General features: G+C 39.8%; 2 protein-coding genes across 3 annotated transcripts; one reads left to right on the plus strand and one right to left on the minus strand.

Moving 5' to 3' along the window:
- Nucleotides 1–2,458: 2,458 nt before the first annotated feature.
- LOC145123520 (uncharacterized) lies at nucleotides 2,459–4,835 on the plus strand. Of its 2 annotated transcripts, none has more exons than XM_079058731.1 (9): nucleotides 2,459–2,765; nucleotides 3,113–3,243; nucleotides 3,348–3,430; nucleotides 3,501–3,595; nucleotides 3,680–3,776; nucleotides 3,857–3,974; nucleotides 4,042–4,196; nucleotides 4,273–4,398; nucleotides 4,481–4,835. In XM_079058731.1, exons 1-9 carry the CDS (start codon nucleotides 2,584–2,586, stop codon nucleotides 4,673–4,675), a joined length of 1,182 nt encoding a protein of 393 aa, XP_078914857.1. In that variant the 5' UTR covers nucleotides 2,459–2,583; the 3' UTR covers nucleotides 4,676–4,835. The 2 variants fall into 2 exon arrangements, with proteins under 2 accessions (XP_078914857.1, XP_078914856.1); XM_079058730.1 differs by having other exon boundaries at nucleotides 2,462–2,765; nucleotides 3,345–3,430.
- A 2,270-nt stretch (nucleotides 4,836–7,105) lies between these two features.
- Nucleotides 7,106–10,740, minus strand: EMB2766 (structural constituent of nuclear pore). The gene is made up of 9 exons (XM_079061318.1): nucleotides 9,368–10,740; nucleotides 8,756–8,843; nucleotides 8,515–8,593; nucleotides 8,189–8,311; nucleotides 7,998–8,075; nucleotides 7,805–7,908; nucleotides 7,632–7,719; nucleotides 7,437–7,547; nucleotides 7,106–7,340 (listed from the first exon to the last, which is right to left on the minus strand). The coding sequence occupies exons 1-9, from the start codon at nucleotides 10,617–10,619 to the stop codon at nucleotides 7,245–7,247; spliced, it is 2,019 nt and encodes a 672-aa protein (XP_078917444.1). The 5' UTR covers nucleotides 10,620–10,740; the 3' UTR covers nucleotides 7,106–7,244.
- Between the last annotated feature and the right edge of the window lie 16,730 nt (nucleotides 10,741–27,470).

Consider the following 27,470-nt stretch of genomic DNA (forward strand, 5'->3'; position numbering starts at 1 on the left):
AGTCATATCATACTGACACATAATCATAACAGATAACAACATACCAGATAATTATCACGAAGACAATCATCTCTACTATGACTCGTACTAGCGGGTCGGCCTTGGTTACTTAGACCCATTTCTACTGGAAGGTAACTCACCTCGTAAAGCTAAGTGTCTGAACTGTCCTTGCTGCCGGGATCAACTCCTCTCAAAACCTATACATAATCATCTTCCTTAGTTACCATTTCATGGTTAACTTAGGTCAAGGTCAAAGTTAAAGTCAACACCATGGTCAAAGTCAACTGTTGGTCAAAGTCAAATTTTGGTCAACTCGCCGAGTTGGTCCACCAACTCGTCGAGTTCCATGATACAAAGTCGAGACCCTATTCATGTGACTCGGCGAATTCATCCTTGGACTCGCCGAGCCCATCTTCATGCTAGCTGGGACGTTTAGTCCTTGACTCGTCGAGTTCCTCATGAACTCGTCGAGTTCATCTTCATGCAAGGTGATGCTCTTGGTGCTGGACTCGCTGAGTCCATCTTCATACTCTTGGGACATAGCCTTAAACTCGCCGAGTTAGTTCATACACTCGCCGAGTCCCATGATTTCCAGGTCCTCAATGAGCCCAACTGACTGAGTGTCCTTCTAACTTAACACATGGTCCATTATCAGAGGAGATTTGGGGGGGGGGGGAATTCGAACTGAGTCGCCGAGTTACATGAGTGACTCGCCGAGTCCCTCTGTGTCCAAAACTATACACTCGATTTCAGTAGGTCTTGATGCATTCAAAACATAGATTTGACCTCCTAGGGTCCATAATACACGTAAAGTTTCAAACTTGACGTCCATCCATGGGGTATTTGGCATAAAAGGCCCTAAAATGGAGTCTACAAGATGCATGGGGTGCTTATGGCAGTAAAGTTGGCACCTTTATTCCATAAGAACCCTCAATGGTTCCAGATCTGAAGCCATACCTTCTTAAAACCACAAAATCCCGAGTATGACTCTATAAAGGCTTAGAAAGGGTGGAAATGAGCCCTAAGTAGAGATCTAAGAGATAGATGGTCAAGGTTGAAGCTTTTTTACCTCAAATGAGCTGGAAATGGGACACAACCTCTAGATCTACTAGCTTCCACTTGAACTCCCACGCTCCTTCTTCCTTCTCAAGCTTCACAACCACCACAACCACACAAAAATGACTCAAGAACACTTAATCAATGTTAGGGTTTCGATTTAGGGCTTTTCTGGACTGGGAGGGATGATGGAGGTTGGGTTGGGACAAGATAAGGTGTTTAAATAGGGTGCAAACCCTAAATATTAGGGTTTCATCCAGACAGTCCTACTCGCCGAGTCGGGCTCTCCGACTCGTCGAGTAGGTTACTTAAAAGCCGCGTCCAAGAGTCTAGTCTACTCGACGAGTTGGGCCTCCAACTCGTCGAGTCCCAGTGTAAAAACATACAATTAATTAAATTTAAATACGTATCGGGAACCGGGTGTTACAAACCGGGTAACCGGTAATAAAATGAAGAAAACCTTATTTTGGCAGGTAATTTGTCACTTTAGTGGGGTTAGAGGAACGAAAATTAGTTGAAGGACCTTTTAAAACCAAATGGAAAACATTATTTTTGCTTCTATGTCAATAACCCTGCTCAAAACAATACATATGTGAAACTAAAAATGAGATTAAAGGTAATTGTGTTTTCTTGTTGATATTTTAATTAATGATTAACAAATTTTAATATGTTTATTGTTTTGTAAGCGATGAAGAGATGTGTTTACAAGAACTTACGGATGATATTATGGAATTAGATAGCACGGTTAAACATCAAACAATGGAGTCATACAATTGAAGACCTTTACATCATTCTATGTTGTTTTATGTAATTTTTGTTGTCTTATTCGTGTTTTTCAAGTTTGAATTTAACTTTTTTAGAACTTATGGGTGGCTCTATGCAATTGGCTGTTTTTTGTTAATTTTGTTGTGTTCGTGTTAATAAAAAAAACACGATATCGTGTCGTGTCGTGTTCGGGTTGAGAAAAAACATTTTGTGTCGTGTAGTGGTAGCCAAGAACACGAAACTACTGCGCGTTTTGCCACTATCTAAGATTGTCGAATAGAGCTTGGATTTTGTTACTGTAACGGTGTCATTTCCCTCTCCACTTTGATATAAATTCTTTCCAAATCTTCTATTTAGTTCTTATTCACATTAACTTCATACAAGGTTTGTGTTTTGAGTTTGTGATTTGTGATACCAAATCTTCTATTTAGTTCTAGTGGTCATCAACTTTGTCGGAATCTGAATCTGTTCATGTAAATGTATCTGCGTCTGTAACTGCTTCTCCATCATCATCCACAGTAGCTTCTCCGAGTGGTAAACGGAGTAGGGATCATGAAGATGAGGTTTATAAAGCAATAATAATGAAAAGTAATTATTTATTTTGAAAGATGTTTTTACTTTTTACGTAGGAGTCAGCGTTGAGGAAAGTCAAGTAAGTAGTCAACGTTACCAATTGCTACTGATATACTGTAGTTCTTTTCTGCACTGCACGCCCCCTTTTTCTACAGTACATGGTGGGTTGTTTAGGAATGAGATAATGCCATGGAAGCAAAGCTGTCGTCGGTAGCTAAGACCCTAAAGCCTTCCCCAATACAACAACTATCTTATCTAGCTGAACGTAGCAACGCCATTAACCTCGCCGAAGGCTTCCCTGATTTCCCGGCACCTCCCAATATCAAGGCCGCCGCCGTCTCCGCTATCACCTCCGATTTTAACCAATACAGGTCTGTTAACTTCCACTTGTTCCAGAATTGGATCCCTAATTTTATGTGTTTTTTTGGCCGAATTCATCATTTTTTTAATCGGGAGTTGGTTTCAGTTTGATATCACAACGTTCAAAATAGTCCTAAAATTGGGGGGATAGTGAAATAAACTATCTCATTAACTCGTTTTCTTCTGTCTTAAAATCATAACCAGTTTTTACCCAACATTCCAACCAAGTTATTGCAACTCTTGTTTAAACGCAAATCCCAACACTTGTTTATACTGTAATTTCAGCTTTGATATAGTGTAATGCGCTCTACACAGACATATGAACTGACATTTTTTTTTTTGCAAATTGTAATTGAAGGCATGTTCAGGGAATATGTGATCTGGTTGCGGATAAAATGAAGCAAATGCATGGCTTAGATGTTGATCCCGTAACAGATATTGCCATTTGCTGTGGTCAGACCGAGGCATTTGCTGCCACAATGTTTGCAAGCATGTCTACTCACAACTTTCCCAATAATCCCCTTATACTCATTCAGAAACACGAATAAAAAAAATATCTATATTTTTGTATGTTATGTTTTGTTTTGCAGTAGTTAACCCTGGGGATGAAGTAATACTTTTTGATCCTTGTTTTGAAACGTATGAAACATGTATTTTAATGGCTGGAGGAGTCCCTGTAAGTTTTCGGTGCTATAATTTTTGTGAATATGAAATATGATGAATGAATGAATCTTGAATCTTAACAGGTGTATGTAGCCCTGGACCCACCTTATTGGAGACTTGACGAGGTCAAACTTTCAGATGCTTTTACTGCAAAGACAAAAGCTCTGGTACTGAATAGGTACGTATATCATATATCATATATTTTTCTGAATTTGGAATTTTATATATTTTTATACTTTTGAATTTGGAATTTTATACACAGTCCTCACAACCCAACTGGAAAAGTTTTTAACATGGAAGAGCTACAGATGATTGCTGGATATTGCATAACAAAGGATTGCATAGTTGTTACAGATGAAGTATGATATAACTTTTAATTATATACATGAATTTGAATCTGTTTTATTTTTGCATTCAGAGTCTGAAAATGTTTGTGCAGGTGTATGAACATATAACATATGACAATGAAAAACCTCATATAAGCCTGGCCTCACTACCAGAAATGCAAACCAGAACCATCATCACGTCTTCCTTGTCCAAAACATATAGTGTCACAGGTGGGTGGGTGGGTTTATCTTTTAATCATTTTGGTTTGGGTGTTTGACTAAGTTTGACCAACTACAGGGTGGAGGGTGGGGTGGGCCATAGGTCCATCTTGCATTGCGTTTGCAATCAGAAACATTCATGCGAAACTTACAGATTCTGCCCCTGCGCCATTTCAGGAAGCTGCCTTGACTGCATTAAAAAGTCCACCAGAGTACTATAAATCACTGAGAAAAGTAAGAGGATTTTTAAAATGTAGGTTTTTATATTTTCTAGTTTTGACAATAATGTAGTTGGTGTGTTGGGAGTTAGGATTATGAAGGAAAAAGAGATTTTGTGTTCAAGTTGCTTGGAGATGTGGGGTTCCAGGTTCAATTTATGCCAATGGGTTCGTTTTTCATATTTGCAGCGCTTCCAGATACTTGCAAACTTATGGACGTATGTGAATCCATTCTATTTTATTATATTAAATAGCATGTTGTTATTTTTATGTTTTAATTATGATGGATGGATTTTTCAGGTTGAATTTGTGGAGGAATTAATAAAAGAAGCTGGAGTTGTGGCTGTTCCTGGATGCGGGTTTTTCCATACAAGTTCAGAGAAGCATAATAGATATATCAGATTTGCTTTCTGTAAGGGTCATGCTACTTTGACTTCTGCTGCTCATAACATCCAACAGCTACTTGATGCATCAGGGCGCCTCAACCTTCTTTGAATTCATCATGGCAAATTTACTAATACTCACTGTGTTTTTTGTTTTTTTGTCAGATTAACAACTTTACTTGTTAGTCGTTAGAATACAGAAAAATGCCCCAAAATGTGCAAGATTTGTTTTTTTATCAGTGCAATGCCACTCTGCATCTTAATTGTGCCCATGTTTTTGTCTAACTTTATGAATTAAGCTGGCCCATTCATTTTGTATAATTTTGTAAATTCGATTACATAATTGATGTTGGTAGATATGATCATAAATTTATAATATTAAGAAATAAATTGAAATACACTTCAATCCTTTTAACTTACTTGCCTCGTACTACTGGAAAATAGGTAATATAGTACACCCGTATCTAATACGGTTGTAATGAAAATCGTATTATAAAAGGGCTAAATTAATATAATACGGTTAATACACACATCATATATGGTTAATTAGGCGTACTAGAAACTAAATCAAATACCTAAATCAAATACGCCAATTGTGAATCAAGTATGCCTCATTTTAAATCCATTTGCTCGTGTTTTGACCAAAAGTCTACAAAATACTACATACATTTTGCAAATGAAATGACATATACGATGGGTGAAAATGTGTCACACTTCCCCGGCCGTCGGCGGAAATGTCGAGGGGTGACGACGATATATAGATTATCCAAATCACAGAGCGCAAACTTTAAATACCTTTTATTGATAATAATGTTTATTACATGGGATAAATAAAAGAAACTTATCTATCTTAAGCTACTTGTCATTCCTTATGTTATATCTACTCCATCCTAGGAATATATACGATTTTGAAAACGTCAACTTGATGTTGATTAGTTTGCAGGTTTAAATAAACATTCAATAAACTCATTTGAAAACTTTTTAGGAATTTTTACAATGATTATGATCATTTTTCTTATATTCCTTGTTTCTTAAATTATACTATGTTGATCTTCTAAAGTTCATTGTATCTTGAATCTTAGAGGTTTTCTGAATATTGTCCTTTAAGGTTCTGTATTGTTTTTCTTAATTTATAATACATTTTTAGGTTATTTTATTAATCTTATCTTACTATTTTTATAAGACATTTGATCAATCATATCTTACTATTTTTATGAGATATTTTATCAATCCTATCTTAATATCTTTATAGGATATTTTATCAATCATATCTTACTATCTTTATAGAATATTTTATCGATCCTGATCTATTATATTAACTACTCACCCCTCTAGGTAGTTAAATCTCTAAGTCTTTCAGGATGTATTACCATTAGTCCTCATAATCGACGTTGTAGACTATAATTTCCCCCATAGGATGTTTCATCGAACGTCGAATAATGAAACAAAGAAAGTTATCATGTCGGGATTGTAGCTAGCAATCGTAGGTGGGGGTGTCAAACCCCGTATAGATCTATACATATCTTTCTGACTTTTGCAAGATTAACGATTATAGGTTCGGAATAGCCAAATTCAATCAAGACTATTGGATGAATAATAACAACTCACTAACACAACATTGCCACATGTCACGCTTCTGATGGTCCACGTCTCTCCAATCTCGACGAATTCGGGTGTCAGACGTGCACGTCAAGCATGACGTGCAACACTAAATTTTCTATAAAAGTTCATATCTTCCTGATAGGCTGATATACATACTATTAGTTATTTAATAATATATTTTTAATAAATGATATATGTTTTATTAAACAATAAATATAGAAAAGTTTAAAACCCTAACCTCGTCTGTTTCATTACTAACACTACTCTTATCTCATTCTCTAAGCTTCGCACGGGCACGAGTACATCATGAAAACACAAACCCTATCCCAAAGTCAATAAATTGTCTAGTTGATCCGTAAATAAGACACAAGCAAGACAAAGGCTCATGAGTCTACACGCAAAGAAGATGACAACACACTGAATTTGTTTCATTTTATTTAGAATTGTTGTAAAATCAGTTTAAAACCAAAACACATCAACCCATGGGTTGAACCTGAAAACTAAAGAAACCAACCCATGAGCCGAAAAATTGAACCCGTTCAAAAACCAAACCCGGCGGGTTTCAAAACCAAAAAACCAAAGAAATTAATGGTTTGGGTTCGGTTTCAATCCAAAACTGACCACTCCTGCATATCGGTGTCATGCTTTGAGATTGTTGAAATATCCTCACAATCTAGATTCCATGTAACCCAAACATAAGGTGAAAATACTATATTTGAAAATGTTGTCATTCAAGAAGAACCAAGTTACTTATCAATTTCAGAAGAATGAATACCTTTTTTCCTCCCAAACCCTTAACATATAATTGACACATGACCTATTTTCTAAACAAAAAACGTATCATCATTTAACATGTTAAAGATGAAGAAACTACAACTCAAATCCATTCTAGATAAAACATTAAGAAATGAATGAATATAAAAACTACTGAAGTTGATGATGTAAAAAGTAATATTAGCAATAGCATTTTCACAATAATATTAATCCGGTTATTGTTTTCACATATCCAAATTTCTTAATAGGAGTAATAATTTTTTTTACTGTTAAGCAAGGAGCAGAGAGAAAGAACAGTAAGACATTCAGCGAGACAGCCAAAATTTTGGGGCCATGAGTTCCCGGTCAGCAGCAGATCCTTGCTTGGCCAGCTTTTGAATACGCGAAGAGAATTCTTCAGCCTGTTTATATTAATTTTAATTTAGTTATGTTATTTTTCTGATTTTCAAAAAAAGTTGTTATTTTTGTAAATACAAAATTAAATATATAAATACAACCTTTTCGTCGATCCACATTAATGAACTGAGTTGATTGTTAAGGATCCGAACCACCACATCCAGTGGGGCCATACCCATACCCATACCATCACTTGCTTCAACTTCTCCCGCCTATTAAACATATTCAAATTAATCATTTTTTTTTTACTTTTCAAAGCTGCTTTTTGCATTGCCAAATAAAAAAAGACAAATAACCTGATTGGCATTAAGAGTCTGAATAACCGACTTTATTTGTTCAGTCATCTGTTCCATTTCTCTCTCTATGAATTCAGCCTGCTCATACCTGAAATTTAGCAAATGAAAACAATAAGAAGCGCCTTGTTTGTAATGTGCAAAAGACGTAAATGCCCTCCACTCTAGAAACTTACATTGCATCTCTGGTTGAAGCTGCTTCATCATCAAGAAGTAGGCCATGTTCATCTTTGTATATTCGCTCAGCTTCTTCTTCCACACTTTGTAATGACTTGTCAACCTAACAACAATAATTTATTTAATTATTATTATTATACCAATTTACAACTACTACCCCTCCCTCACTCAGTATCATAATATTCAAACTACCTCTTGCTGATGAGTCTCGATAAGTTCCAGCTGGCGCTCAAGGTTTGATTGGGTCTCAACAACTTTAGCAACTTCTGCCTGTTTTTTTGTTTATAAACAAAATTCAAAATCAAGAAATAAATAAAAAAGAGCTATTTTTTCATTTCCACTCTTGAGCTTAAGTTTAAGAATAAAAAAGAGTTATGAGTGACCTCAAGTTTAAGAAGAACATCACGGTTGTGCAAGATTCTCCTGTCCCAGTCAGCAATTGCATTAGCTTGCTTCCGGAACTTTCCGGTTCTTTCCTGGAGCTCCACATTCCACTCCTTGATGATCTTTAAACAAAAGAAGAAACCCAACCCAAAATAAATGTCATGATGTGCTCCTCAAATTTCACAATACAGCAACCTACTTACTTACATCTTTCTAACATTAATATTATAGGCAGGCTGTTAACATACTTTATTTTTGCATTATATTTATAATTATAGGACTTTGTTTTTTAGCCAGAATAGCAATCAAGGAAATTAAGATGTACCTCCTCAACAGTCTTTCCAGTAATTTCAGATGGTAACTTTGGTGCAGGGACAACAGCTGTGCTCACACTCGTACTTGTCCTGCAGACAATCACATGCCTTAGCAATTTATTTAAAAAAAAAAGTAGTATGATAAAGATGAACTTTATGATCTTTATCAGCAATACTGTTTTCAAAATAATATTTTAACTTGAATAAAAAATTATATATTTTGATATACTGTGGTGATGAGTGATGACTGACCCGCTACTGGAAGCTACAACAAGTGAGGATGATGTTTGAGCAGTAGTGGTTGTAATGGTTGAAGTGGTTGTTGTGGCTGCAGGAATACCTTCAGACACAAACAACAAAAGAGTTAATACAATACAGAATATATATATTATGGCCTAAAAATAAAATCATTCAATTTTTTTGGGAGAGACACACCTCTCAAATGTGGAAATAAACAAGTTAGATTCAATTTGTTCATCAATGCCATTGCTACTATGAGCTCGACACAATCTAAAGGGATGTCTATAAAGTAACAATAACCAGTTTTGAGAGTGTCTAGGTTTCTCATAACTTAGAATCAAAATGATCAGATTTGGTTAAGCACATAAAATGGGTAACAAGTTGCCAACAATAAACTGATTACCGACAAATACTAAATACCTAAATTATCCTTAAGCAAGCACCTGATTATCTCACTGGCTACTTCTAATTATTCAAATCACAATAATCAACAAAACAATGGCTAAAGATAACCTACAAATCGTTATTATATGAACTCACATGACCATATAATGTACCAATACCATGTATACTGTCCATTAACTTCAAACCAGAAACTAAAGATAATTATACCAACAAACTCACCAAACAAAGATGAAGCAGCTGTAGATTGCGGTTGAGAAGATGGGGTAGTAGCAGCTGTAGTCTTAGAGGAAGTTTGAAATCCCAAAAAAGAACTTGAAGTTCCGGAAGAAGCAGCACCAATGGCAGGGCTTGCGAAACTTGGAACAGATCCAGTAGCTGGTGTAGCACTAGATGAAGATGTAACAAATGAAGGGAACGACAGAGTGCTACTGGCAGATGTGGAAGCACTAGAAGTAGTCGTTGTAGCTACTGTCGTAGAAGCAGTTCTTGTAGTTAAAGCCAGCCCCGAAGATGATTGAGCCGCAGAAGAGGCTGTTACATTCGCAAAAGAGAAGCTAGAGGTGGGGCTTGACGATGAACCAGCAGACAAAGTGGTAGTAGATGGCGCGGCTGAACTGGAGGCAAACGAAAACGAGGGTGCAGAGGCGGTTGCACTTGGGAATGAGAAACCTGGAGCAGAAGCAGCGGAAGAAGTGACTGAGCTGGAGCTCGAAGCGTTGAGGAACGAAAACCCTGGTGCTGCAGATGAAGCCGGTGGTGTTGTAATTGAACTTGACATTGAGCTAGATGATGATGCACCAAAATTAGAAAAAGAAGGGGCTGCTGATGAAGAAGCTGAGCCAAATAAATTAGGTAAAGATGGGGCTGATGATGATGAAGCAGCCCCAGATGACGCTGAAGAAAAAATTGGAGTTGATGTTCCAGAAGTAGATGATGATCCAAATAAGCCTGTAGAAAAAGGCGAACTAACCGCAGTAGGTGTAGTTGTGCTCGAAGCTGAAGCTGAAGAAGCCCCAAATATGCTACCGGTTCCAAAAGTAGAAGTAGAACCGAATAAACTTGTAGTGGTGGTGGTAGTGCCACTAGAACTAGAGCTTGATCCAAACAAACCAGATCCACCAAACGGTGATGCCCCGGCAGGAGACGATGTACCGAACAGTGTAGAGCCGGTTGCAGCAGCGGAAGAAGCCCCGAAACCAAAAGTTGGTGATGGAGCGGAGGCGGAGGGTGCAGCGGAAGACGGCGTAGAAGATGACGAAGATGCAAACGAAAACCCAAACGAAGGAGTTGACGATGAAGGCGCTCCGAATGTCGGATTAGAGGATGTAGATGAACCAAATAGCGAAGGGGATGAGGCAGGGTTTGAGAATGAGAACGGAGATGTAGATGAAGACGATGCAAATGAAAACGGTGATGGGGATGAAGATGATGAGGAGGTTGATAAACTGGTAGAGAAGGAGAAGCCCGACATTCTTGATACTTCTCTCTTTCTATAGATCAAACGGAAATTTCGAATGAAAAATGGGAGGGACGATAAGGGTTTATGCCTTTATAGTGCGTGCCTAATCAAAGGTTTTCGTTTTGGGTTGGATATTAGATCCGGATTCTACAGCGGGCCGGGCCGAGATCAATTATCCCTTCAAATTTCAATGACTCCCAAGCTGAACAAAGAAACACAACATATACATCACTAGACTACAAAGAGGAAAAAAAAAACGCAAACAATGACTTTGCCTCCAATCTTTTAATTATAGATCGGTAGACAGACAGGAACTCTAACTGCACAGATTCTATCATTCTAAGTTGCAATGGTATAAAGGGAAACATTCAATGAATCCATCTAATACAAACAATATCATCTGAAATCGGAATTTACATTTAACAGAGTAACAGGTTGAGAAGTGAGCGTTCGGAATCAGAGATGTGATAGCCGGAGTCGGGGTTTGTGAAAGCCGAACACGGAGACGTGTGCGTTGTAGCCGGAGAGGTGTCGCAAACTCGTAGCTGGAAATGCTGTCGCAGACTCGCTGCCGGAAATGGTGTGGTGGTCGTCGTCTCGCCGGTCGGAGTTGGATGCTGGATGCTTTCAGGTGAGCGTTTAGCAGAGGCAGCTGAGGGAGGCTAGGGCAAAAGGGCAAAACCGATGGAAAATACTCAATTGAGAAGTCCCGCTCAGTTCTAAGACTCACTTTTTAGTTCTTTTTTATTTTATTTTTTAATATTTAATATGTTAAGTATATAATATAGACAAAATTGCAAAAATGGTCCCTGTGGTATGCAAAATTTTGGGGTTTTAGTCCAAACCACGATTTTATGGATCCATGGTCCTTTTGGAGTGGTTTGTATGTGGTTTTGGTCCCTGGACTTAACTCCCGTTAAGTAGGATCTGTTAAGCCCCCTCATGTGCCTCACACGTGAGGGTAAATTCGTCATTTCATATGTAAGGGACCATTTTTGCATAATCTGTTTTTGGCTTATTTGACCTTTACCTCTCTCTCTCTCTCTCTCTCTCAACAAACACAAACTCAATTAAACAATAAGCAATTCCACTAAGAAAAACAAACACAATTGTCGAAGACGAAGCTGCCAGGTCAAACCACAGTACATCGTGATCCCAAACAGCTTCACGATCTCAATTTGCTACTTAGCTCTGACGTTCTTCGTCACCAGATTGTAGATCGAGGGGTGGATTTGAAGAGAAAGTGGCTAAATATTCCAAAGAACACCTGGTTTGATCATCTTACTGCAACTTGGATTAATCAAAGACTTCAAAATCATGTCCTTGGGATGAACCAGCCATCGCATCAGCATCATCTGTAATCGATTCCAAAATCATCCCTCGCATCTTTAATAGTCCAGATTTGGGAGGTTGTAGTGGTAGGGATGAAGGTTCGTAATACCCCCAATTTGGCATATTCAATCCATCATCCTCGATTAAACTTATAAATGTGCTCACAGAAGCAGATTATCAGCCAAAATCAAAACAATTTCCCCAAAGAAACCATTGTCATCAAAGAAACACTCCCACCCTTTCATCCCGTCGACAGTGGAGGAAAAAATGGGAACTAAAACAGAATGGGAAGAGGGCAAGACGGTTACATGAATTTTGGGATGAACTTGAGGCGCAATTGAGGGGCTTTCGGTAGAGGGTGCCGACTGTGGCAGGGTGGAGCTGAAACTTGGTGGTGGCTGTGTTCCATGAAATTAAACTTTGGAATCAAAATCGAAAATTGTGTTCCATGTAATCAAACACAGAAATCAGAATGAAAGACAATGTATGGAAGAAAAATAGATCGACATTTTAGGTTGTACACACACAATAGAATAGAATACCAATTTGCAAATCTATCCACCTCAGTACCTTAGTAACCCGAAATCAAAACAAATCAAAACCAAATCCTGAAATCAAAACCTGAAATCAAAACCTGAAATCAAACCTGATGAACTAGTAACCTCATAGGTTTCTTCTGCGTGCTTGATTTCTTCTGGAAAGCATTGTTTAGATTGAATATGAACATTGTGACATAATCGAGAGGCAATAACAGTTCTTAGAGAGAGAGAGACATTCCACAATTACCCCATCGCTGGAAACCTGCATTTGGGTGTAAATTCACAACGGTCTGAGAGATACGATCTTGTGCAGGGGGCTAGCTTTAAGTCGTCAACTATCCCAGATACATGGCTTTCTATATGTTTTTTTTATCTAAACTTGATTTTGATGAGAATTTGGGGTTTTTTTCTAGATTGGGAGGAAGATTAGAAAATCTGGGGGCTTTATTTTCTACTTCGATTCCCAAATACTTGGCTTTATGTATCTATATTTATTAACTAACTGTACAGGGATAGTGAGGATAAGAAATGAGACCAAATAAGAAGATGATGAACTTGTGTGCGTGTGTTTTAATTTTCAGGAAGAAATTTGAGAGGGGGGGGGGGTAAAGGTCAAATAAGCCAAAAAAACGGATTATGCAAAAATGGTCCCTTAGATATGAAATGACGAATTTACCCTCACGTGTGAGGCACATGAGGGGGCTTAACAGATCCTACTTAACGGGAGTTAAGTCCAGGGACCAAAACCACATACAAACCACTCCAAAAGGACCAGGGATCCAAAAAACTTGTGGTTTGGACTAAGACCCCAAAATTTTGCATACCAGAGGGACCATTTTTACAATTTTGTCTATAATATATACATGGTTTTTTTTTTCTTAATGTTATTTAATATTATATTATTTTTTAAAATATTAATAGATGATGAAAATTTAATTTAATTTTATATTGTATTGTATTGTATTTTATTAAAATATAAGTAAATAAAAAAATTCTCTAACTTCTTTTTAAATCTATTTAGTTTTTCAAACAAAAAAAATTAAATAGAATAAAATGTTGCAATCTAATAGATAAGCGGATTAGATACTAATCCAATTATTCCAAATACAATTTTATGTGAACTCAATTTTAGTTGGCCCACTTGGCCCAGATCATACATTGGTTGCAACAAAAGATGGAAAAAGAAGCAGAAGCGCAAGAGAGAAAGAGGAGATTGTTTTTGATTAATTCGGTGTAATCTAAACAGTCAAGGAGATGCTCTATTTATACTGTAAATTGTAATTGATGCCATTAAACATCTAAATGTAACAGTCAATTAAATGGCATAATTACAGTGTATGTAGATGTAGTCTCCGAATTGGACGGAATTCGCACAATGTACGTATATGCTAAAACTATATATCACTTTTTGATCACATGCGATGTTATTTCAGCCATTCGAGGTTTTTAGGGGGTAAACATCGTATTTTCGGTTTTGGGGTGGCGCGCGAACTTTTCGAGTAGATTGATGCAGTCTCCGAATTGGACGAAATTCAAACAGTATATGTAATTGCTAAAACTATATATCACTTCAAGTTCACCTGCGAAACTTTGAAAATCATAACTTCCTTATATGAAGTCAGATTTAAGTTTTATTTATAAACACGTGCTCGTGGTTATGGTTTCTACGACTTTCGTTTAGATTATTTATCCTAAATAATCTTTTATTTTTAATATAATTTTATCGCTTAACGGTAATTTTTATATTAATATTTTCTAAAAATATTATATACTTCTAATATATGTCCACATTGTTAGATTAAGTGTCTAAGTCCATAACTATAATTGGTATGTACTTGATTTGATAGTAGCATGGTCCTTTTGGGTTGCATTCACACTGGCAACTAGACAAGATGACTATTGGAGAGAGAGGCTGGTTTTATTATTTAGAATAATAAATTGGTGCATAAATATGATTTATTAATGTATTATAAGAATGATATATTAATTAGAAATATTTGATAGTTGAGGTTTTGGGCCATTGGATCACCCTTATTAGGGAGGGCCGAAAATCCCTAGAAGGTTCTAGAGATTTTCGTCCAAGCCCTAAGGAAGGGGTCCACGGACTTTGCTTAGGCCCTAAGCTAAGGAATTAGGGTTTCCACCTTAAAACCCTAGCTAGCCTCAAGTATAAATAGGGCCCTTTGGCTCTTGAATTCAGACACCCCTTTGAAAACCCTAGAAGAGCCGAACTTTTGAGCAAGTCACTTCTCTCTCCTCTCTCTCATATTTATTCTCTTGCCCTAGTGTGTTTATGAGCCATTAGAGGTACTACACTTGTGGTACTTGTTCCCAAGAGCAAAGGATCTTTAAGAACTGGTTGTTATTATTATATAGCAACAAAGGTATGTGATCTAATCTTTATGGTTTCGAATTATTAGGTGCATATTAGGGTTTTTCTTTATGTGTTCAATGCTTGTATGTCTAATAGAGAAAACATAGATTCAATCTAGGGTTGCATGTACACATAAGACTGTTTGTATAAAACTCATCAGTGGTATCAGAGCTTTTGGTTTTGTTTTCAATTAGATTTGATACATTAGATTGAACTTGACAAATTAGGGTTTATGGAAATTAAACCATAGGGCTTGAATTTTTTGAAATTAGAGTTTCTAAACCCTAGTTTCGAAAATTGATTAGGGTTTTTGAACCCGTTCCTTTGGCCTCCATTTTTCCGATTTCTAGGGTTTGCTAACCCTAGAAATTTCGAAAAATGCCTTCCCCCATATTAGATTTCGAAAATCTAGGGTTTTTGGTGGTATTATCTTTTAAATTGTTTAAATAGATAATCCTATGAGATTTAATAATTTAAATTAATTGTTTAATTTTGGATAATTATTAAATCAAGGTTTTTAATATTTAAGATTTTAAATTAGAAGGTATTAATTTCAAAAATTTTAAATTAGATTAAGAACCCTAGTATTTTGAAATGTTTAAAATACACCCTTATACTATATATATATATATATATATATATATATATATATATATATATATATATAGGGAAATGATCAAATGAGAACACCTAAAAGGTTGAGAACGCGAGAACAAGTATATTCATTTGTGATTCCATATATTCATTTGTGGAGAAATGATAAATGTTTACGCACAATCAAAATGAATATGCTTTTTCTCTCAATTGAAATTAAAGGCGTAAAAATTTATCATTTCTCCATAAATGAATACATGGAATCGCAAATGAATATACTTTATTATCGCATTCTCAACCTTTTTGGTGTTCTCATTATATATATATATATATATATATATATATATATATATATATATATATATTAAATGTTTAATATTATATATGTATAAGAAAAGTCAGTCTTACCGTTAGTAGGCCTTATTCACGAAGCTGGTCTATAAGGGGTGTTTAAGGAAGCGACCTATAAAATGACCGTCATTGGGTATCCATTCTTACCCACCGCACTCTTGACTAGTGGAGGGTCGTTAGCCGAACGGGTAGGATAGAACATTAATTATCTCATTAATAAGTATAATGACAAATATAAAGTAACTAAATGTGTAACGCCCCGTTCCTGGTACGCAATTCTCATTATTATACTTCTTGTTTTAGAAGCTACTCGACGAGTCAGTAGCCCTAACTCGTCGAGTAGCAGCGGGTCTGCACGTGGATTTAATGTGGCGACTCGACGAGTCCGTTATTCCCGACTCGGCGAGTCCGCCAGTCTGGATGAAGCCCTAATTTTCAGGGTGTGTGCCCTATTTAAACACCATTATAGCCCCAAGCCAGTCTCCTTCACCTCTCAGAGACTTATTCCCAAAACCCTAGCCTCCTTGAAGTGTGTGTGAGTGATCTTTGCCTTGTGAAGGAATTTTGGTGCATTCTTGAGTAAGAAGAAGAAGGAGAAGGTAGAAGAACTCAAGGAATAAGAAGTAGATCCAGATTATACTCCTCTTTGGCCATCCTTTCTAGTAATAAAGCTTTCATTTTGGTTATTGTATTGTTAGATCTAGTTTGTCCCCAAATTGATGGTTTTGAGCTCAAAAACCCCAAATCCTAGTGATGAAGCTTTGTAATCAATTCATATCTCGTATCTAGCCTCTCTTGAGTTCCATGAGCTCAAGAAGGCCACCTTTTGGCAGCCATGGCTTTGTTCTAGACAAGTAACCCCCATAATAGCCAAGTTTGAGTGTTATTGCTTCATTGCATCATAGATACACGTAAAGTTAGCAACTTTACATATTCAAATAGTCCCAGAAACCCAGATCTATGAATTGGATGCACTAAAACTGATTAGAATCGACTGAATAGAAACTGCATGAAAAGGACTCGGCGAGTCGTTCTTCTGACTCGACGAGTCAGGTCGCGAGTCTTAGACTCCTTGTTCAGTAGTAGCGAGTCTGTTTAGTGAGTGGAGTAAAGACTCAGTGAGTCGAGACATGGATCTGAGTATAGAGGGAGTCGGCGAGTCTATGCCCTGACTCGGCGAGTCCAAGGCAATCTCCTTACCCGTAAGAACAGACTCGACGAGTTGTTCATACAACGCGGCGAGTCACAGGCTGGACGTGTTCTTATGATGAAGGTGAACTCGACGAGTTTTTCATACAACTCGGCGAGTCGGATGAAGGTTGACAGGATATCAGTAAAGGAGGAGAACTCATCGAGTTTTGGTTAAACTCGACGAGTAGAGTCGGGAAGGGAGTAGAAGGAAAGATAGGGACTCGACGAGTTGGCGGCCCAACTCGGTGAGTCAGGTCAACGGATTGTTGACTTTGACCAGGGGGTAAAATAGTCATTTTACCCTAAGAATAATTATCAGTATCTGATTAAGTGTCTTTTGGGAATTGTAGCCGGGGAGTTACCGGAGCAGCAGTCAGACAGTTCCCGAGCAGCATTTCAGCAGCCAGCCTTACGAGGTGAGTTATCCTTCCAGTAGGAACGGGTCTACGGCCACAATGCTGGCCCGCTTAGTTAGCAGTAGTTCCGGACTACGGTCTGATGCAGTAGTTCAGTATGCTTGGTGTCTTTGTGATACAGGCATGGTATGTGTTATGTGTTCCGGACTATGGTCCGATGCAGTATGCAGTATATGTGTTCATATTATATGCTATGTTATGTTATGTTCAGTCAGTTCCGGACTTCGGTCCGATGGAGTGGGCGAGGCCCTGGTTAGTTCCGGACTTCGGTCTGATGCAGTGGACGAGGCCCTATTTAGTTCCGGACTTCGGTCCGATGCAGTGGGCAAGGCCCTAGTTAGTTCCGGACTTCGGTCCGCTGCAGTGGGCAAGGCCCTAGTCAGTTCCGGACTTCGGTCCGATGCAGTGGGCGAGGCCCTAGTTAGTTCCTGACTTCGGTCCGATGCAGTGGGCAAGGCCCTAGTCAGTTCCAGACTTTGGTCCGATGCAGTGGGCAAGGCCCTAGTTAGTTCCGGACTTCGGTCCGATGAAGTGGGCAAGGCCCTAGTCAGTTCCGGACTTCGGTCTGATGCAGTGGGCAAGGCCCTAGTTAGTTCCGGACTTCGGTCTGATGCAGTGGGCAAGGCCCAATATGTGCTTTATATGTTATTGTATGGTATGTGGTAGTTTGGGGGAGCTCACTAAGCTTCGTGCTTACAGTTTCGGTTTTGGTTTCAGGTACTTCAGCTAGCAAAGGGAAGGGCTCGGGATGATGGCATGACACACACCACAGTTTAGCCTGGGAGTTAGACTCTGATATTTTGATATGATCTTGACACTAGTTTCGATTTAATAAACTTATTATGACATTTTGAGATACACGATTCATGGTTTTTATACTTTAATATTTGATATTATGGTTTAGTAAAGTTTTCAAACAAAATTTTTAGGTTGTATTTTTGGGATGTTTCAAAATGTTTTTTATAAATTCTCAATCTTAGTTACTTTAGGAAAATGTGAATTTGATGCTAATCCATGAAATTGCACATTGCACATTGTCAAGTCGTTAGTGGAGCGTGTGTGGTTAACCGACACACTAACTTTGACTAACAAAGAGTGGCAATGGGTAGCTCATAAATTATCAAAGATCAATGGAGCGCGTGTACTTAACCGACATATTGATTAAGTGGTAAATGACATCGAGAGTACCAAGCTAATTTGCATGGTTATTCACACCTTGTTTGTGATCCTCGGTATCCCAGTCACAAACTTGAAGGGCATAATCTAGATTAAACATGCCATTGAATAGTTCAATGAATCTCAAAAAATCTAGGAATTTCATTTCATTTAAAACCTAATTCTTTTAATTTCGTTTTTTCGTGGTGGAATTGGTAAATCGTCATTTACCTACCTTCAAATAATTTACAATTAGATTACGGAATCCCTCTTCCGAATTGTGAATTATTATGTTGGGTCATAGCCTTAATATTTCATTTTGGGTGTTATATTAAGGATTCCTTATCTAATCAAAACTTTGTCCTTCTTCTTTTGCAGATGTCTACCTCAAACAACGCTTCCGGTTCCTCTAACAACAACTCCAACAACTCCTTCTCGCTCTTGAACATTTGTGCGAGGATCACATTCGATGGTTCCAATTTCAATGATTGGATTCGGGACATTCGAATGGCCTTGCGTTAAGAGGACAAATAATATGTCCTCGGCAAACCGTTGAACGAGATTGATGAGTCCAAAGCTAATCCCGAATAAATAGCTTAGTATGGGGCTCACTACAAGGATGCTAGTAAAGTGTCCTGTATTATGGTAGCCACCATGACTCCTGAGCTACAACGGTTCTACGAGGACTATTGGCCTTACGAGATGTGCAAGGACTTGATGGAAAAGTACCATCAAAGAGCGCGTCAAGAGAGGTATGAAATAGTCACCTCGTTCATCACCACCAAGATGAGGGATGGAGAGTCCATCACGACCCACCTGTAACACATGCAGAGATATGTGGATCATCTCTTGAAGTTGAATGTGAGCTTTGATGAAGAGTTGGCTATTAACGTAGTCCTACACTCTTTGCCACCTTGGTATGATCAATTCAAGAGGACTTATCATACGAGCAATGAGGAAGTCACATTGAGCAAGCTTCAAGGCCTGCTAAGAATTGTTGAAAGTGGATTAAACGGAAAAAGTGTCGAATCCACTCCCACTCCCGCTGCTGCCCCAGTCCTGGCTAGTGGACATGGAAAGGGGAAAAAGAGGAAAGTTCCCTTAAAGAACTGGAAAGGAAAGTCTCATGATATATTTTCTTCTAGTGGGTCCAAAGCTAAAACCGGTTATCCCCTCCCTCCTCCTCCGATCCGAAAGAAGAAACGTGCTTCTACTGCCACGAAAAGGGGCATTGGAAGAGAAGCTGCCCGAAGTACTTGCAGGACATCAAAGATGGGAAGATAAATCCCACATTTGCAGGTATTTATACTATTCTATCTAAAAACTCATCACATGCTACTTCTTGGGTCCTTGATACAGGATGTGGTTTTCACATTTGTTATGATTTGCAGGGGCTAAGAAGAAGTAGGGACGTGTAGCATGGGAAGATGAACCTGGTAATGGGCAATAGGAAGTCGTCTCATGTTACCAAGATCGAAGTTTACTCTTTAGTGCTTAATATTGGGTTAGGTTTAGATTTGAATGATTGTTGTTACTCGTCAGAGATGACGAGGAATATTATTTCCTTTCATGGTTTGTACAGACAAGGCTTTAGATTTTCGTTTAATAATGAAATTGGTTCTATTAATGCTTATTATAATGGTTTATTTTATTTTGAAGCATTGCCTTGTAATGGTGTATATGAAACTGTGATGGTTGTAGATAACTTAGGAAATAATGTGTTGCATATTGATTCGTCTAATGGTTTAGACAAAGCATGCTTGTGGCATTGTTGTCTTGGACATGTCAACAAGAAGCGCATTACCCACCTCCAAAAGGATGCAGTGTTGGATTCATTTGACCTTAGTTCAGATGACACGTGCGAGTCTTATTTACTTAGGAACATGACTAAATCACCTTTCACTGGTACTTGTGAAAGAGGCGAGGGATTGATGGATCTCATACACACAGATGTGTGTGGGCCCTTCAGATCCATCACAGGGGATGCAAATTGCTTCTATGTGATTTTTACTGATGATTAGAAATCAAGCATAAGTCAGAAACCTTTGAAAAGTTCAAAGAGTTTAAGCAAGAAGTAAAGAATCAATTAGGCAGGAAGATAAAGATGCTCATATCCGATAGGGGTGGTGAGTATCTTAGTATCAAGTTCCACGACTATCTTAGGGAATGTGGAATTGTTTCACAATAACGTATCCTAGGACACCACAACTTAATGGTGTGGCTGAAAGGCGTAATCAAACCTTGTTGGACATGGTTTGTTCCATGATGAGTCGAGCTTCGCTACCAATCTCATTATGGGGTATGCCTTAGAGACTGCCTCCCATATCCTTAATCTAGTCCCAACAAAGAAGGTTGCCAAAACATCTCACGAGATGTGGACACAGAAGGTTCCCTCATTGGCACATATCAAGGTTTGGGGTTGTGAAGCTTTCGTAAGATGAGAGACTCACGACAAGCTTGAACCTCGAAGTGAGCGATGTATTTTAATCAGCTACCCACAAAACTCCTTTAGATATCTATTCTACAGACCTAATGATAATGTGGTCTTCGTAGCAAGAAGAAGAGTTTTCCACGAGAGGGAACTCATATGCCAAGGGGACAGTGAGATGACAATTGATCTTGAAGAAATTAAAGAATCAAGCGGTGAAGGAACCTCTAACACAAGCGCTTAACCTAGGGAAGAGATTCTTGTTGAACCCATTGACGGGTCATTACCTCTTAGGCGTTCCACTCGAGTTAGAATGGCACCAGAGTTTTATGGTTTTCATATTACTACGGATGGTGATACGTTTATCAGTGATAGTACACTAGTAAATTTGGATGAGGCTTCTAGCTACAAGGAATCCATGGCGAGCCCTGAGTCTACCAAATGGAAAGAGACAATGAACAGCGAGATCCAGTCCATGTATGACAATCAAGTTTGGAACTTGGTTGACAATGTACCAGGTCGAAAGACAGTTGGGTGCAAATGGATCTTCAAGAAGAAAACCGACATGGATGGAAAGGTGCACACATTCAAGGCACGACTGGTTGCGAAGGGCTTTACTCAAACCTTGGGGGTTGACTATGATGAGACCTTCTCACCAGTGGCCAAGATCAAGTCTATTATGGTTATGTTAGCCATCGCTGCGTTTCATGATTATGAAATTTAGCAGATGGATGTTAAAACCACTTTCCTTAATGGGAAGCTGGCTGAAGATGTTTACATGTGTCAGCCAATAGGTTTTGTGGATGCTAAAAACCCCAATAGAGTGTGCAAGATTGAGAAATCCATTTATGGATTGAAGCAGGCATCTCGTAGATGGAATCTTTGCTTCAATGAGAAAGTCAAAGAGTTTGGTTTCTCTATGAGTGAGGATGAGTCCTGTGTATATGTCAAAGCTAGTGGGAGTATAGTTATCTTTATAGTATTGTATGTCGATGCCATACTGCTCATAGGAAACGATATTCCAACCTTGCAGGAGGTTAAGTCCTGGCTTGGAAAGTGTTTCGTTATGAAGGATCCAGGAGAGGCTGCTTATATTCTAGGGATAAGAATAGGAGTAAAATACTAACTGGACTTAGTCAAAGTACTTACTTGGACAAGGTGTTGAAACGTTTTAGCATGGAGAGTTCCAAGAAAAGGGAGTTACGTATCCATAGCAATACCAAACCGAGTAAGACTCAGAGTCCGAGTACTGATGCACAGATAGCGGAAATGAGTCGAGTGCCATATGCTTCCGCCGTTGGCTTGATCATGTACGCCATGACATGTACTCACCCTAATGTGCCTTTTTGTAACATCCCGAGATTTGCAGGTATTTCTGAATCCTCTCTTTTATTATTATTTTGTCGTTTGTAGTCCCTGGAGTTGGAAGAGTCGAGCCATGAGAATCCTAAGGGCTAAAGTTGCAACTTTGAGAACAAGACGAGTACGCTAGGAGTACATAAGGTATGCTAGGAGTACATAAGGTACGCTAAGCGTACTAGGCACGCCCTAGTACGCTGGGCGTACACTTGTGTACGCTAGGCGTACTCACGACAGATGGCAACCCAAATATTTAGGGTTTAGGTGCTATATAAACGTCCTTATGAGCTCAAAACCCTCCATCATCTCAACCTCCATAGTTTTGAGCGGTTTTTCCCAAACCCTAACCTCTTTCTTGAGTGTGTGAGCTAAAAGTGTGTGTTTTGAGTAGTTAGAGAATAAGGTGTTGCATCAAGAAGTTGGAGAAGGAAGACAAGCTTGTAGATCTGAGGTTTCTTTGTGCTCTATAAGCTCCAATAGGTAAAAAGCTCCAACCTTTATGCTTGTATGATGTAGATCTTGCCATGCTAGCTTTACGAGACCATTTCTTGTCCCAAAAGTCCCACGTTGGTGCATGTTATGTTTTGAACGAAATAAGCTGTAATTTCAGACCCTAGAAAGGGTCCTAGGTGATAAAAATGATGTCCCAATGGCTGAAAGTGTCCCATGCATGTAGTAGAAAGGTCTTAACGGGTTAAGGCCATGTATTAAGAAATTTCTGGACATCCAAAGTCTTAAAGTTCAAGACTTTACGGTTCCAAGGCCCATTTGGTCGATGGATCTGGAGTTTGGGCTTAAGTGCTTAAGCCATTAAGCACTTATTGGGGTTTTGGTGAAACTTTGCGTACGCCCCGCATAATTTCTGTACGCCCAGCGTATTGAGTCAACCACCCCGATGGTGGTCAACGCGAAGCAGAGTACGCCCAACGTACCAGAGGAGTACGCCCCGTGTACGCCCTCTGGTGGGCTTTTGACGATTTGGGCTTCGGGATTGGGCCCCTTTTTGGGCCAGTTTAACATAGGCCTTGCTGGGCTTTCTGAATAAATATGTTTTGGGCCAGTAGTGGTAATAAATCTTAAAATGAGGCCCAATTAGGGAGTTAGGGCCCAATTGGGAAAATTAGGCCAATAATGGGCCTTATGTATATGGACTTTTGGATAGTGAATTTGATATTGGGCCTTGGCCCGAATTAGAGAAAAGGCAAAATGGATTATGTGGACCCTTAGTCAAGATTGATGTCCCATGTGTTGACTTAGTATTCGTTATTTTGGATAGTTCGGGATTTTCGGTGAGACATCGGTCGGAGACTTTCAGTCCAGTTCAGCACTATTTACGAGGTGAGTTGTCCTTACTATACTAACAGGGTCGAAGGCACCAATGTCGGTCCTTTTCTGATTTGTATATGGGTTATTGCATGTTGATATTCTTAGTGACCTGTCAGGTCGGTATCCTGGTATATAGGATGATGCTATGTTAGTGACATGTTAGGTCGGTATCCTGGTATATAGGACGATGCTATGATTAGCGATCTGTTAGATCGGTCTGACGGTTTGTATATGCTAGCATTGATATCTATGTGTTGATTGTGTTTGGGGGTGGGTTTAGGCAGACCTACTTTGTGCTGTAGGCCAACATACCTAGGGCGACCCGGATAGATTGCAGGCCCGATAGGGCATATCAGTCAGGCCGAAGGCCCGGAGAACGATCCAGACAGGCTGAAGACCCGGGTGGGCGGACCAGACATGCTGAAGGTTCTGAGAGTGGGCCAGATAGACTGCAGGCCTGGTGAGGGCAATCCAGTCATTCTGTAGACTCTATATGCATGCTGTTTATTTGTTATGATATGATTATGATTGTATGGCGTTGGTATTTTGGGGAAAATCACTAAGCTTCGGGCTTATGGTTTTGGATTTTGTTTCAGGTACTTCAGATGATCGCGGGAAGGCAAAGGCGTGATCGTGCACCTCCTCGTATTTTATGATTTTGATTTCTGGGATACTCAGACATGAAACTATTTTGAAAACACTTTGTAATAATTAATGATTTTTGAATGGTTGAAAAGTTTTAAATTGGCGTGAATTTTATGGATGTTACAAGTTGGTATCAAAGCCTTAGTTTGAGTGTACGATCAACCGAAGCCAGTAAGTAGACCCCAAAATACCATACGGATATTTGATATTATGATATGTTAGAACAACATGTTAGTTATAAGCTATGGATCTTCAAGAATTGCATGATAGAATTGCCTGGTTATATGATGCTTGATAGCCTAAGGTTTTTCCTTATATGAAATTGACATCATTACTGTAGTTTCTTAGTGTATGCATCATAGTTGTACATAATTAGGATCTTATAGACTGAGAATGTTTGGTTTGGCCTTATTTCTTGTTCTTGTTTGATGAAGGGCTTAGGGTAGGATCAGATATTCGAATGTCTATAGGGTCCAACGTTATGCATGACTAGCATACACGAGTGATGCAGGGTTGGTGGAAGTTTCATGGGTGAGTTGTAAGGGGTCAGTCGGCCAGTAACGAGATATTTAGCCTTCCTCTAGGAGTGAGGATTGAGCGCTCGCCATGCATATGTATATTGTTAGGGCGTTGTGATGATACTTGAGATAAATATGGGTAGGTGTGGAAGGTAGTATGGGCCCGTACTACTGAAAGCACAAGACCCATACGCGTAGCAAGGAAGTCACAACCCCTAGGGTTTATTGGGAGTTGGTTCCCGGATTATTATATGGAATGTCTGATATCTTCCTGGTATATTTTCAACTTGGTGGTTACTAGATGATTTGTGACTGGATCCGGATCAGGATTAAGAGACGGCGGTTAGGAGGGACTAGCAGTGCCCGAGGTCATTGGTCAGATGAGGTCAGATGAGTTAGACGCCAGGATTCAAAAGATCCTACATGATAAGGTTGCTACTCTGTTCCGGGAACAATTATCGGAGATGTTTGGGTTTATCAAGACCGCTATGGTGGAGTACTTTGATGAGCGCTATGCAGCTCTTGCTGAGACGGCTGCTGTTGCAGCCTCCACAGCCGTAGCAGCCGCTGGTGGTGGGAACAGCCGAGCTTTTCAGTACCGGGACTTCGATAACACGAATCCCCCGACTTTTGATGGGATTCAGGACCCGATTGTAGCCATGAGGTGGTTGTCTGACGTGGAGGGATGCTTCTTCACATGCTCATGTCCTGCTAAACAGAAGATCATGTGTGCTCTGAACTTGTTGAGGTCCGGTGCCAAGGACTGGTGGAGGTTGATGACAGGGTCATATATAGATGATCAGAGAGCTGCGGTTACTTGGGATCAGTTCAAGGATATGTTTCGCGCTCACTACATTCCACGGGTTGAGTGCGAGCGGCTGGCACAGGAGTTCTTGGATTTGAGGCAGGTTACGGAGTCGGTGATGGAGATCACCCGTATGTTCACTGAGAGGGCGATGTTTTGCCCAGAGTTTGCTTCAGAGCAGGCTCAGATGACACATTATCTGAGCATGCTCAAGACTGACATCCGTCAGTCTGTTGCTACCCAACGTTGTGATACAATGCTGGAGTTACAGGAGGCCGCTAGGCGGCGTGGGCTTGAGATCGAGTTACAATTGTGGGAGCAGAGGCAGTCCCCGGTGCAGTCACGACATGCGCCAAAACGATCCAAGACCGCTGATTCTAGGTCTGGGGCCAGTGTGGCCGCACTTGTGGGAATTGCGAGAAGGGCCATTCGGGAGTTTATAGATTGAGTAGTGCATGCCGCAAATGCGGAAAAGAGGACCACTTCGCGAGGGATTGTTACCAGCCAACCCCGGTTCAGGATATGAAGATCTGCTATCACTGCAATCAGGTTGGTCACGTGAAGACCAATTGTCCACAACTCGCTGCCAGGCCGGCGCATGCTCCAGTGCCGGCTACACTGAGGATTACTGACGGGAGTCAGGGCAGAGTAGAGTCTCCGAAGGCTCGGGGATGCACCTTCCAGCTTACAGCCGAGGAGGCCAGGACAGCACCGGACGTGGTTGCTGGTATGTTTCTATCTTTTATCTTATTGATTATATTTGTTTTATGCTTATATGTTTGTACCTATGATTATGCGTTGGTATTATTTGACTCCGGGGCGAGTCGGTCTTTTGTCTCTCAGTCATTCATTAGGGAGCTTGGTTTGCCAGTAGGAGAGCTAGAGTGTCCGTTGCGAGTCTCTATCGCCAACGAACACGGGATTTCCGCTTCATAAGTCTATCGGGGCTGCGCGTTGGAGATTTCCGGGATATATTTCCCGATAGACTTGATTCTGATTCCTATGGGGGGATGTATGTGTGATTGAGGGTATGGATTGGCTTAGTCGCTTCGGTGCCATGATCGACTGCGAGGGTCAACGCGTGGTAGTTCGAACCCCAAGTGGCGGAGAACTGATTATCTACGGCGAGGGCACCAGATTGGGTCAGGGTTTTGCTCAGTTGTCAGGGCTCAGCAGTACATTCAGCACGGGTGTGCGTGTTATTTAGCGTATGTGGTGGATACGCGGGTTAGGGATCATGTTTCGGTTTCAGATGTTCCGGTTGTCAGAGAGTTCGCTGATGTGTTTTCGGAGGAGTTACCCGTAGTGCCTCCGGAGAGGCAGGTCGAGTTTAGGATCGATCTAGTACCAGGTGCGACCCCTATCGCCAAGGCGTCGTACCAATTGGCACCACCAGAGATGAAGGAGTTGTCATCACAGCTGCAGGAATTGCTGGGCAAGCAATTCATCCGTCCGAGCAGTTCTCCGTGGGGAGCGTCGATTCTCTTCGTGAAGAAGAATGATGGTTTACACTGGATGTGCATTGACTACCGGGAGTTGAACAAGTTGACGGTGAAGAACCGTTATCCACTACCACGGATCGATGATCTCTTTGATCAGTTACAGCGAGCATCTTGGTTCTCCAAGATAGATTTGAGGTCCAGGTACCACCAGGTCAGGATACGGCAGGAGGACATGGAGAAGACCGCGTTCCGGACTCGTTATGGACATTACGAGGGGGCAATCCCATTATGCTTTCATTACAATCGGGTGGGCCATGAGAAGGCCAACTATCCGACGACGAGGGGAGGATTAGTGAGCACACCTACTCCAGACACTTTGACGATCACT

The sequence above is a fragment of the Lactuca virosa genome, chromosome 7 (assembly GCF_052849685.1).
Source record: "Lactuca virosa cultivar CGN04683 chromosome 7, Lactuca_virosa_CGN04683_v6, whole genome shotgun sequence".
NCBI classification, from domain to species: Eukaryota; Viridiplantae; Streptophyta; class Magnoliopsida; order Asterales; family Asteraceae; genus Lactuca; species Lactuca virosa.